Source organism: Cajanus cajan, chromosome 7 (genome assembly GCF_000230855.2).
Source record: "Cajanus cajan strain Asha chromosome 7, NIPB_CcT2T_4, whole genome shotgun sequence".
Lineage (NCBI taxonomy): Eukaryota > Viridiplantae > Streptophyta > Magnoliopsida > Fabales > Fabaceae > Cajanus > Cajanus cajan.
Window position 1 is genome coordinate 57852354 of NC_138523.1, and position 13638 is coordinate 57865991.

The following is a 13638-nucleotide window of genomic DNA, read 5'->3' on the forward strand; positions in this document are numbered from 1 at the left end:
GATCTCAAGCCAACACAAACGTATTCTACATTTCCTTCCCTACAAAGTCTCATATGTTGTCACATCTATGCTAGAATGCAAACTTTTATTGTAAATGAAGTATCAATCCCAATATTTACAATAATGAAACAAAATACAAAAAAAAAAAAAAAGACAAATTTTATAATACTAGAAAATTAAGTTTTTTTTTTAATATCAAACTACCCAAATCTAACTGGCCTCCTTAGTCTGTACGGTAATTGTTGAAAATCAATATCTGAGGCTGGGTTCAAATGCTGGTATCCAAAAAACCTACCCAAATCTAGAGTATAATTTGTCCCAAGTGCACGAGTAATGTAAGAAAATGGATTATAAAAAGTATGATAACTTTCGCTTAATTAGAGAAATAATAGATGAACACTCACAAAAGAGGAATAAGTTTTGGGGGAAAGAAAAAATCAAAATTTCTAGGCCATTTTAAGTAGATATGTTTATGTAATTCTTTTCCTTTCCCTCCTGATGCAAAATATATAATTGGTTGCCAGTGTAAAAAAACTTTATACTGACAGTGTATAGGTGAGTAACTCATACTTCAATCCCGTCGAGCCGATTAACAGCTGAACATAAAAACAGTGCTTTGACAACTAACAAATATAATCTGGCCAAAACATTAAAGACAACTAATAAGACATCCCAAATTTCCAATCCAACAACCAACCAACCATCTTAGAATCAAAGGAATTTGATTGACATCCGCATTTTGACAACGATGCTAAAGTGGAGATTATCTGCAACACGAAGCCCTATAATTTTTACAGATTATGGACATTTCCTAGGTCTTTACGGCAGTCAGTGTGCTCTTACATTTTGTGATGCACCTAACATGGGGCTTGAATCCCAGCTATTGCCTCGTGTATCTGCATCATGTTGAGGTGGGATATACAAAGATACAGCCTGAAGCTCAGCAGATTGCACATTATTCACCGTAGAGGGCTGAGCTCCATTACGAGATTCAGCCAACATCTGGAAGTATGCATGAGGTCCCCAACCTGCATATACAGTAATATAAAAATATACACATGAAAATTATGAGTAGATATTTTTCTTCAAAATCTGAAATAGAAAACCATATTAGACTTAAACAAATTAATGTGATCAGAGATGACGGGGAAGCATAAGATAGGAGCATACACAAGAATGTCAATCTACAGCACAGTCTAACACAGTAACACTCTAAATTAAGCTTATAACATCAAGCAACAATTTTTCAGTCACTTCCATCAACTTTACAGAAGTCCTGCAATTACAACTTTGAAAGCTGTGTTCCAATTGGAAAGAGAAGCGAATGATAATCTCAGGCTGGGATTTTTGGTGAAAATTCACAGTCCGCAGGATTGTTTCCAACCCAAATTTATTTGAATTTGGTACGAATTTGGAATTAAGCTCAAAGCAATAGATTTAAACCAAATTTTTAAATTAAAAAAATTGCAACTATTTTAGCATAAAAAGGTATTTTAAAACGAACACTTTGAGACACTAAACTTGAATGAGAGATTTGTAGCATATTGAAAAGTTCAGTAAATTCAAAGTATAACAAGTAAATACACGTGTTTTTTAGATTTAGATCATAAATATTTTGATCAAGCCTGAGCCTGGCCAAATGTCCAAAATGAATGGCCTCAAATTTCAGATGCGGCAAGGCTTTATTTGGACTTGGACAGGATTCAAAGCAAATTGACATAACAGCAATGACAACACATACTTCAAAGAAATGATGAAAGGAACAATTCATGGTCATACCATCTATATCATATGGAGGTGGAAAGAATTGCAAGTAACAAAAGGATGCAATTGTCGTCCCTGATAAAAGAAATTCGTATAAGAAACTTCACAAAAGGGTTTATTAAATATTCAATCAATCTAGCTTCGATAAACAAACCAATAAGAGCTCCAGCAAACACATCTTGCCAATGATGCCAATAATCATCTACACGAGAAACAGCAATCATAGCTGCTACGAGGAGAGGTAAGAAAACAAGACACAGCTTTGCAACATGGCCCCTACGGTCAAATACCCTAACTTTTCCAGATAGATACCAAGCAAGATAAACAAGACCAGCAAAGGACCCTGCATACAAAAAATTGAATCTTTTATATAGCTAGTGGTAAATTACAAAATTAGAAAAGACAAAAGAAACAGGTCATTCCCAAGACACTGATGACACCAAAATGCATGTGCTACCGAAGCATATTTTCTGGACATGAAAGAAGCAAATTCAAAAGGAGAAACTAAGGTGGTATTTGGCTTATTTTTTGTTTTGACTTTCATTTGATATATTTTCACTATTAATTTTAAAAATGAACGTTTTTACAAGAATTTAAAAGTAAATGGTGAATAACTGAAAACAACAAAATATTTTCATCATTTCCTTTCCAGCATCTCTGAAACAAGAAACAATGAAAAAAAACATGTATTTTTTGCAATTATAAATGAATAAAAAATATTTAATCAATCAATAGCTCAATAGAATTCTTGGTTTATTTTTTCTTTTAACAAAATAGTATTTCTGTAGTCATTGACATTTTCAGTGGCTGCAAAATTGAAACCAAACATCACCTAAATATTTCAAAACATACCAAATACCTCAACCTTTTGAAATTTTGGATGATTAGAGAAGGCTGTAGAAAAAATCTTAACAATTTCTTTTTTTCTTTATTTGATACTAACTCATCAGAAACAATTTCTAGGCTTGTAATTATATTATAATCTAGAAGAACTTCATCCTGAACATACTGTAAATTAAGATTGTCACTTACAAAGATATCTGAAGTCAACAAGACCACCCAAAGGAAATGTCACAGACCCCGAGATTGTAAAGAGTACTTACAAGAGGTATGTCCACTGGGGAAACTTTTGTGCCCTTCCTTAATAACACCCTTATCTCCAGTACATCGAACATTACTTGTTACTGGATCATACACCTGAACATGTCATGCATCAATGGGGTGTTTATATATTGAGCAGTTAACTATATAAAATAGTACGTATCACATATTAACAAAAAAATATCAAGATTATCTTGGTAGTCAATAAAATTGAAAACCCACCCCTTTTCCATCAGGGAAACAACGCCAGAAGAAATCTGGCCTTGGCCGTCCAACACCATCCTTGATAGCATCAGTTATCACCGCAGTAATGAGTACAGAAAATAGAAGGCCTGATATGCATTTGGCAATAGGTTACAGTATATCAAAGTGATGTCCAAATAAGAAGGACAAGGAAAACCTTAAAAGGTTCAGAAGTGTACCCAGTATAGCATGGTGGAAGTCATAAACATCCTTTCGAATGAAATAGTAAACGAGAATAACAGCCAACGGTAACAATATTGCTATTATCTGTTTAGGAATTGAAATACAAGAACTTATATCTTCAATATTAACCAAGTCAAGGATAAAAATAACTATAATATAATTAGTGAAATAAATTTCTTTCAAAACACAATCCAAGGAAGAGAAATATACTGGAACAGCCCAAAAGGGAATAGTATTTTCTTTCAACGGGTATCTAAGGTCTGTCAACATCCCCTCTCCAACAAAACGGTGAAATGGATCTATTATATTCAAGACAGCATCAATGATCACAAGAAGCAAAAGAATCAACCAGTCATGCATATGTATCCTTGCCACTCTAGTTCCATGTGATCTGATAGTATGCATACCCAATTGAATTTCTGGCATTTTTTGTGCTGCAAACGACAAATAGGAAGGTTAGCAGGAATTATGTTAAAAATTAAAGTACCAAAGCCAAAAAGAAGAAAACCAATAGCTAAAAAAAGGAGGACAAAATAAATAACCATGCCACAGTGACAAATATATATATATATATGTGTGTGTGTGTGTGTGTGTGTGTGTTTGTGCTGCTATAAAATGACTCCAACAAAACACAACATCAGTGGGTTTAAATCCTAACAAAACAAAAACCAGATCCAAGCCTTCTAGGATCAATCAAAACACTAATGTTCAGTCGTGAATCATATTTATTGATAAACCACTGACCTCTAAATCCCTCTGCTTCAATCTAATAGGCTACCTTTTATCTGGTGTAATATTTCATCGCTTTCATGTGGGAGTGCCTTGGCTCAAGAGAAAACAAAACTCTCAACCCAAATATGTTGCGAAGTATGTAATTTAGAGGCTGAAATTTCTCAAATGCTTACCTTCACTGGACTCCTCAATTTTAGAGTGACAATTTCATTTCATAGTGTTTGTGGAACCAGTGATGAGTATAACGTGAAGGTATTGCTCTATTTTTCCATTTAGTGGTATGTAACCTGTGCCTTATACTGATGTGTGCAAATATTTTATCACGGAAACTGGGTTGCCTGTGCAGTCAGTTTTGACAGTTAATCTTGCAGTCATTATTCACTGGCTGAATTTTTTTTTCTTATATTTTATCACTTTTGTAAAAATTGAAGAAAAAAAAAAGGTTGAAAACTTTTCTTCTATCTCTCAGTAGTCACTAAAGAGAATCCTCATCCGTAATCACATATTTGGCAATTGCCTTTATTGTTATGTCCTAGGATCTGATTACATATTGACTGTTTCAGTAATGTACTATTTATCTAAAACTTCAGTTTTATATTAATGAAGGTGATTGCTAGTGGTTTGTTTTCCCACAAGCATGAAGTGTACATAATGTTTCAACAGGTAGGATATAAAACTGGATTCATTTCAAAGCATACTAGCCTTGAGTTATAAAGGTTAGGTATGCAATCCATCCTTGACATATCCTAAAATTATGCAAGATACTTATCGTAAGACCTTATCAAATCTGATCAACTAGTAAGCCACAAGTCAATGCATGATATCTTAGTTCCTCAAATATCTCTCATCCTCGCATAAATCCCACAAATATCTAAAGAACGCACAGTTCACTTCAGCCACAAAATTCATAAACGGCAATTTAAGTTCACCCAGTCCTACCACATTTTTTTTTTACTCATCAAAATCACTATATCGATAAAGCTACACTCTCTACATAACCGAAAAAACTCAAAAGTAATAGTTATGGTTCCAGCAACAAAATGTCAGCACTGAAACCAAAAAAAAAAAAAAAATCAAAAGCACTCCGCAGTTTTGAATAACAAAAATATATAGTTACATGCAAGGGTTTCTTCTTTTTTCTTTTCGTTCAAAAATTACAGAGGCAGAGAATCAAGCGCACAATTATTACTTTACAGTTCAACAGCAGACAAAATCAAATCGAAGTCGGAGAAGTAAATCTTGACATGGAACAGAAAATAAAGAAAATTGAAAGAAGAAGCACAATGCAATATGATATAGAGAGAAAGAAGAAGGCACCTGTACTGCAACTGCACGTGCACGAGATTCAAGGTAGCGGAAGGAGAAAGAAGGCGGAAATGAAAATTGGAATCAAGTTTCGTGCCTCAGAAGCCGCATTTCAAAATGACAAAAGCAGAAGGCGCGTCGTATGGATTATTAAAGGAAAAAACACTTTATTACCTTTTTCACCCTTTTTCATTCGCAACGAGTATATATATTTCCATTTTTAAAACAATTTTAGATTCTTATTAATTCTCTTTACAAAAATAAAAACAGAGACAAAGGATATTGCATTAATTATATTTATTACGAAATATTCTTTATTAAAATATTTATGAAAATTATCTTAAGAAATTATGAATCAATTATTAATTTTAATAGAAATTTATCACGCGGAAAATTTATATTTATCTCTCTTGAATAATATTAATCAAGTGGGATTTATTTAACATTATTAAAAAATAGATACAAATTTTTTATATCTTTTTCATGTATCTAGTGATTTAGCGACCTTTTATTTAAAAATCAACACTTTTTATGGTCTAAAGTTAGGAATATTTAAAATAAAAATATCAAATAAAATAGATTCAATTAAGGAAGAATATTGTCTAATTTTCATGTTAATAAAAATATCTAATTGATAGTTAAATATTAAATGGTAATTTTAAATTCTTTTAGTGCAATAATTTAAAATTTTAATATATAATAATGCTGAAAATGAAGTTGGTTAATCTTATAGCATTCCCTTTAGCAAGATGGAGTTGGTATAGTAATTTGTTTCTCAATTATTTGCACTGTACTTAACAAGGAGGAAACTAAGGTCTATGCAGCAGGTGACAAACCGACACGCTGCATTCATAAATAAACCAATGACTTCTTTATTGGAAAGTAAGGGAATACCATTAAAATCTGAACACCTTTACTAAATTTTATTTATTGTTTTGTCATTAAATAATAATTGTTCTTAAGTAGTGGTTGTGGTACATCAAAAAACATAATAATAATTTATTTTCAACAATAAGACTATTCAATAAATAATATTACTTATCGAATTATTATTAAATAAAACTTAAATATAGTTTTAATCTCTTAAATTTGAGATAAAATTTAGTCTTTTAAATTTAAAATTAATTTTTTTAGTCTTTATAATTTAAAAATATATATTTTAGTTCTTATATTCAATTTTTCTTAAAAAAAAATAAATTACAAAGACTATTTAGTTTTGAATTTAAGAGATAAAAAATAAATTTATCCTATATTTAATAAACTAAAACATATTTTAAAAAAAAATACTAGCAGTATTTTATGAACACTTATTTTTCGTATTCACACTCTTTTTGCTTTTCTTTTTCTTCCTTTTGACTACTCATTCAACATTGCATTAATGTCTCCTCTTCATAATACTCCTGCATTAAAAGCTATAATTCATGTAAGCTTGTCACATGGCAGGTGAAGATTTGGGAACCAAACCAACACCTCAGTTTATTGTGAAATTTTCAACATCTTTTCTTTCCTATGTAAGTGGGTTATGGGTGTTTATTAGTTCAGCTACTTTATACTCCGTATTAATTTATTTTTCTCCTAATGCACGGTTTACAAAAAATAATAATAATTTTCAACCATTGTTCATTGTCTATTATAACAAGTCTCTTCTCATAATCTTCTTCGTTTCATTGAAGACAAAAATTCGTTGCCAGTTTCATAAACTTTTTCTATCCTTTCCTTTCTTATTAATTTCATATGAGATATTTTTTTATTTTTTATTTGAAAAATGATTCTATTTCTTAAATTTTCTCTCACTTTTCCTAGTATGAAAAAGACCCTCTTTTTTCCACGATAATCCCTGGTTTTTAATATCTGGCATGGAAATTACTACATGTTAAACTAAGCTTATAAAATAACCAAAAGGGCAAAAGATTAACCCGTTGTTGTTCAAAAGGAGCAGAAGATTGTCTTATGCTCAGCCTTTAGGGGTATAAAATAAAATAATAAAATGAGACATTGGAAGTGTCACTTCGTTAATATTTAGTTACGAATGCAATACTTTTGGGCAACTTAAACAGAGATGTTTCTTGGGCTTTTTTTTATGCAAGCAAAGGGACAATGTAGCGGGAAAGAGATTCGTGGTTTCAGAATTTGAAAGGGTGTGTTAGGATTTTAATTGCAGTTTTCCTAACAAGGTCTTGCTTCGAGATAGACCAAATCTCCTAACACTACAGCTACCAAAATTAAGGGAATAATCTTCTTGCCTTTCATTTCATGCTGTTAGAATAAATACAACTTGAAAATTAGGGTAACAAGCACCCTCCAGCCAAGGCCCAAGTAATTGATAAAATTATTCTAACTTTTTTTTTTTGAAAGGAAACTAAACTATGCTGAGACATAACTGGACTTATAAGATAGAAATTGGGTCCACTATTTTAGTTAAAAACATAATCTGCATGCCAATTGGGCTTCTGAATGCTTCTTTTAGCCCGTTTTTCTTCACTTCCTTCAATTGCATTTGGGCTGCTATCAATACCGGGCCCATTTGCAAGGACTTTGTCCACAAAGTCCTGAATAGGGCCAGCTGCCACATCAGTAAAAGTGGCAGATGAGATATTTTGAATCAACGGTGAGGATGGGACTTTGGGTAACATGCCACGGATCCCGATTGGAGTTGAAGACTTGGAAGTGGAGTTGGTAGGAAGTGAACGTGTGCTTTTAAGAGGGATCCACGTGGGTGAGGGTGAAAGGGGTTGAAGAGGCGGTGGGTCGGTGGGAACATTGAAAGGCGGATTAAGGTGGGAAGGGGAAACATTGAGGGAAGATGGGGTAGTGGTGACTTGTACAGGGGTTGTAGGGTCACAAAGGTGAGTGGGCAGTTGTGGCAGAGATGACGGAGGTGTGCCCTTGAAACGACGAAGCACGGAGACGTGAAACACTGGATGGATCCGCGCTTGAGGGGGAAGCGTGAGACGGTAAGCAACCTTGCCGATACGGCTCTCCACCGGAAAAGGGCCGTGAAACCTAGGGGACAACTTCGTTTGTGTGGTGGTGCGGAGGGAAGTCTGCCGATGCCTTTGGAGACGAAGGAGGACCCAGTCACCAACCTCAAAGGAGACATCGCGGCGAGATTTATTGGCGTGAGCTTCCATTTGCTGTCTGGTTCGAGTTAAGTTCTGTTTTAATGTTTGCATGATTTCTTGCCTTTGTTGCAGGGATACCAGAGCCAAAGATGAAGTGGGGGCGGTCGGAACATGGTCGAGCAAGGAGGGAGGTTTGCGGCCGTAGAGAGCTTGAAACGGAGGCATGCCAATAGCTGAGTGAGTAGTGGTGTTATACCAGTACTCGGCTAAGTGAAGATAACGGTACCAGCGTCGTGGGTGGTCGGTGGTGAAGCAACGGAGGTACGCTTCGAGAGAACGATTGACAACTTCGGTCTGTCCGTCTGACTCCGGGTGGTAGGCAGATGAAAAACGGAGGTGAGTCCCCTGGAGGCGAAAAAGTTCCTTCCAAAAATGACTGAGGAATACACGGTCCCTGTCGGAGACAATCGATTTTGGAATTCCATGGAGCCGAACTATTTCCACGGAGAAGCGAGTGGCCAGATCTGGAGCTGTGAATTTGGTGGGTAAGGCCAAGAAGTGGGAAAACTTGGATAGGCGATCGACAATAACCCAAATGACGGTGTGACCGTGGGAGTTGGGTAAGTGTGTTATAAAATCCATGCTGATGTCGTCCCATACCTTTTGTGGAATCGGTAAAGGTTGAAGGAGGCCTTGATGCTTAACAGGGTAGTATTTGTTCTGTTGACAGGTAAGACAGGATTGCACAAGTTTTTTGGTGTCCTTGTATATGCCTGGCCAATAAAAGGAGGCACTGAGGCGAGCCAGGGAGGGTTTAAATCCCGAATGGCCAGCATGAGGAGTGCTATGGAATTCCTGGATCAACGATTGGCGAAGCCCATCAATGGCAGGTACGAAAATTTTGTCTTTAAACATGAGCAACCCTTGTGAAAACTGAAAATTTAGGCTGGCTGCTGAATCGGATGTGTATTTGTTGACGAGGGCTCGTCCCGCGGAATCCGATTGATAATACTCGCGTAGGGAGGCAAGGATGGTGGGCACGGAGGTTGATAAAGCCTCAAACACTGGGGTAGGTTTTGGAAAGCATCGAGATAACGCATCCGCAACAACGTTGTCACGCCCAGGACGATAAATAATATCAAAGGTATATCCCTGTAGCTTCATAGTCCACTTGTGCTGTTCTGGTGTTTGTATAGCCTGGGAAAGGAGGAATTTGAGACTTTTTTGATCAGTAAGAATACGAAAAGGTTTACCAATAAAATATTGTCTCCATTTTTTGACAGATTCTGTAATGGCAAACATTTCCCGAGCGTACACCGAAGCACTTTGCATGCGGGGGCAAAGCTTCTTGCTGAAGAAGGCAATAGGATGGCCATTTTGGGACAGTACAGCTCCAATAGCCACAGAAGAGGCGTCAGTTTCCAAGTCGAAGGGAAGTTCAAAGTTGGGTAGGACTAGGACTGGGGCTTGGGCAAGGGCTCTTTGTAAAGCAGCAAATGCTTGTTCTGTATCACAACTCCATAGAAAGGAAGAACGTAATAAATCTGTGAGTGGCGCCGCAATAGTAGCATAGTGGCGAATAAATCGCCTGTAAAACCCGGTGAGGCCGAGGAAAGCACGGAGTGTGGTGAGGTCGTGAGGTCGGGGCCATTCCAGAATAGCCTTGATCTTCTCAGGGTCCGGTTGGACGCCTTGGGCTGAAATGAGGTGCCCTAAATAAGCAATATTAGGCTCTGCAAAAACACACTTGGAATACTTGGCAAAAAATTGATTAGTAGTTAATAACTCTAAAACCAACTTAAGGTGAATTAAGTGGTCATTAAGATTAGAGCTATAAACCAAAATGTCATCAAAAAATACTAGAACAAATTTGCGCAAATGCGGGCGAAATAAATCATTCATGGCTGCCTGGAACGTTGAGGGAGCATTAGTGAGACCGAAGGGCATTACCAAGAATTCATAATGCCCATCAAAAGTTCTGAAGGCTGTTTTGTGAGTGTCAGGGGGGTGTACACGTATTTGATGGTAGCCGGAGCGAAGGTCAATTTTAGAAAATAACGAAGCCGACCCCAGTTCATCCAATAGCTCGTCAATGGTGGGAATAGGAAATTTATCTTTCACTGTAATGGCATTAAGAGCTCGATAGTCAACACAAAATCTCCAAGATCCATCTTTCTTTTTAACCAAAATAACCGGTGAGGAGTAAGGACTAGTGCTGGGAATGATGAGGCCTTCTTGTAACATTTCAGAGATAATGGAGGACATAACCTCCTTGTGCACATGAGGGTAGCGATAAGGTTTAAGATTAATGGGGGAAACAGTAGGTAATAAGGGAATATGGTGGTTATGGGGACGGTTTGGGGGAAGGCCCGTGGGTGCAAGGAAAACATGTGAGAATTGAAGAAGGAGATCTTCAATGGCAGGGTTAGGGTGAGTGAGAGTGGGGATATTAGGGGAAACAGCTGAGGGTGTGGGGTCTAAGGGTTGAAATGAAAGAAGGTGAAATGAAGCAATGGCATTAGTGTGGAGCAGGTGGCAAAGCTGGTGGTAAGTAGCTGGTGTAGGAGTGAAGTTGGTGTCGCCTTGAAGGGTGATAGGTGTATCAGAAATGGTAAAAGACATAGTGGGGATGGAAAAATCAGAGACAATCGGGCCCAATGTACGTAACCATTCAATGCCCAATACAACATCAGCACCTTGTATGGGTAATAAGTAAAAAGGAATGGAGAATGTATGGGAGTGCAAGGTGAGGGCGACATCTGGGCATAAACCAACACAAAAAATGTGGGAACCATTACCGACCATAACCGGAAATTGAGGTGTAGGTGTGATGGGGATATGTAGGTGGTTGGCTATTCGTGGTTGAAGGATATTATGGGAGCTACCCGTGTCAATCAGGACAGAAACAGGAAGGCCTAGAATGGACCCTTTGAAACGGAGGGTTTGAGGGGAGGGGCACCCAGAAATGGCTTGGGCAGATAGGTGAAAGTGGATAGCTGGTGGGGTATCTTGGTCAAATGAAATAAGAGGGGTTTCGGTATCAGGGGGATCAGTGAGGAGGCATGGGTTGGGAAATGGGGATATAGGGTCAGGGGGAGGGTCATCAGTCATAAGAAGGAGAAATTTTGGGGTTTGGCATTTATGACCAGGGTGATACTTGGCATCACAATTAAAGCACAAACCTTGGGCTCTACGTTCTTGGACTTGAGTTGGGGAAAGGCGTTTGATAGGCAAGGGGGAAGTAGTGGTGGCTGGTGGGGATGGAAGAGGTGGGAGACGGTTAAGAGGTATTTTGGGTTTGGAGTCTCGGATCTTGGCCTCAATTAATTTAGAGAGACCAATGGCTTGGGAAACGGTGGTGGGTTTAAGAATAGCGAGTTCACGTCTAATTTCAGGGAGGAGGCCAGAATAAAAACAGTCAACAATAGCATCAGGAGGAAGGCCATAAACCCTATTAGAAATTTTCTCAAACCTTTGTTGATATTCAGTGACAGTGGTGTGTTGACGCAATTTGAAGAGCTCAGCCCGAAAATTTTCATAGCCTGTGGGGCCAAAGCGGAGCTCCAGAGCACGCTCAAAAGCGTGCCAATCAGAGAGCTGTTGGTTGTGGAGCATCCATTTAAACCAGGAAAGAGCATCGCCTTTCATATAAAAAGCAACCATAGACAAACGAGCCTCAATGGGAATTTGATGGTAAGAGAAAAATTGTTCTGCTTGGAATAACCAATCAAGGGGTTCGGAACCGTCAAAATGAGAAAGTTGCAATTTGGGAGGGCGAACAGCATGCATAGTGTTAGGGGAAGAAAGTTGACGTGGGATAGTGGTGAAAGGTGGAGGGGTAAAAGGGGTGGAGAAGGGGTTTGGGGTAAAAGAGGGAAAGGGAGGTGTAAGGTTATGGGGAGTAGAACCCTCAGGTCCAGGGCTGGTGAGATTAGGAATGGGAGGTGGAAGGCTATTATCAATAGTGGAGGAAGAGGAAGGGTGCACAGCAGCAAGTTTTTCAACAACCGTAGCTAGGATGCTATTGATGGATTCGTACCTGGCATCCATTAGGGATTGAAAGTTGTCAAAACGGGTCTCCTGTTGCTGTTGTAAGGTGGTGAGGCGGTCGGCCAAGGCTGCCAAGGCTTCGTCCACATCCTTCCGAGGAGGCATTAATGAAAGCACCAAAATTGTTAGGATTTTAATTGCAGTTTTCCTAACAAGGTCTTGCTTCGAGATAGACCAAATCTCCTAACACTACAGCTACCAAAATTAAGGGAATAATCTTCTTGCCTTTCATTTCATGCTGTTAGAATAAATACAACTTGAAAATTAGGGTAACAAGCACCCTCCAGCCAAGGCCCAAGTAATTGATAAAACTATTCTAACTTTTTTTTTTTGAAAGGAAACTAAACTATGCTGAGACATAACTGGACTTATAAGATAGAAATTGGGTCCACTATTTTAGTTAAAAACATAATCTGCATGCCAATTGGGCTTCTGAATGCTTCTTTTAGCCCGTTTTTCTTCACTTCCTTCAATTGCATTTGGGCTGCTATCAGGGTGCCAGCATGACTGCATGACTGCATGAGCATCGAAAACTTAAAAGCTATTTTATTTGTTTGTATTTGATTCCTGCTAAAGTTGAGTTTCTGAGGTCCCCTCCCATAGTATGATTGGTAATTCCAAATGCTTTTATTTTTATACCTAACGTGTTTGGAGAGAACTGTCAATTGAATCAAGTGGCGGATAGTGTTAGTTGCCGTCAAATTAAATTTTTATTTGCAATTTTAGTAATTTGAATGTGTTTAATTGTTTTATATGGTTGCTATTTATAGCTTTATGTATAGTATATAAGTATTATATGCGGTGGCAGATTTAAAACAGAGTTAGAAGGTGCAATTTTTTTTATAAAAAATAATTAATAACAATCTATTATATTTTTATAATATATGCATAAATTTGTATGTTTTAATATGTAAGTTGGTTTTTTAGACCTCTTAAATCATGATTCGATTCATACAAAAAGTCATTATCACATTTTCATTAAAAAATTAACTATTATCAGTAGCTAGAGGATATAATATATAATATTAAGGGATGTAAAATATTATATTTTTTTACATATATGTTATTGATAATTTAATTAAAATGATGGGGTGTATTTGCCTACTCTCATTTAAATGTATATCTATCACCAATCATTTGTATATTTTAATTTGTTAGTGCATATGTTTGTATCATCTATTGAATTTTAGAGTCTACA

At 37.0% G+C, this 13638-nt stretch overlaps 2 protein-coding genes across 3 annotated transcripts; both read right to left on the reverse strand.

Annotated features, from left to right (window-relative positions):
- Nucleotides 1–454: 454 nt before the first annotated feature.
- Nucleotides 455–5499, reverse strand: LOC109818755 (lipid phosphate phosphatase 2). 2 transcript variants are annotated; one of them, XM_020384286.3, is made up of 8 exons: nucleotides 5341–5499; nucleotides 3502–3725; nucleotides 3288–3375; nucleotides 3088–3197; nucleotides 2868–2961; nucleotides 1919–2107; nucleotides 1780–1839; nucleotides 455–1028 (listed from the first exon to the last, which is right to left on the reverse strand). In XM_020384286.3, exons 2-8 carry the CDS (start codon nucleotides 3715–3717, stop codon nucleotides 829–831), a joined length of 957 nt encoding a protein of 318 aa, XP_020239875.1. In that variant the 5' UTR covers nucleotides 3718–3725; nucleotides 5341–5499; the 3' UTR covers nucleotides 455–828. The 2 variants fall into 2 exon arrangements, with proteins under 2 accessions (XP_020239875.1, XP_082916398.1); XM_083060272.1 differs by lacking the exon at nucleotides 5341–5499 and adding an exon at nucleotides 4036–4056.
- Nucleotides 5500–7742: 2243 nt separating this feature from the next.
- On the reverse strand, nucleotides 7743–12545 carry LOC114916637 (transposon Tf2-1 polyprotein). Its single transcript, XM_083061035.1, has one exon. The coding sequence runs from the start codon at nucleotides 12543–12545 to the stop codon at nucleotides 7743–7745; it is 4803 nt and encodes a 1600-aa protein (XP_082917161.1).
- Between the last annotated feature and the right edge of the window lie 1093 nt (nucleotides 12546–13638).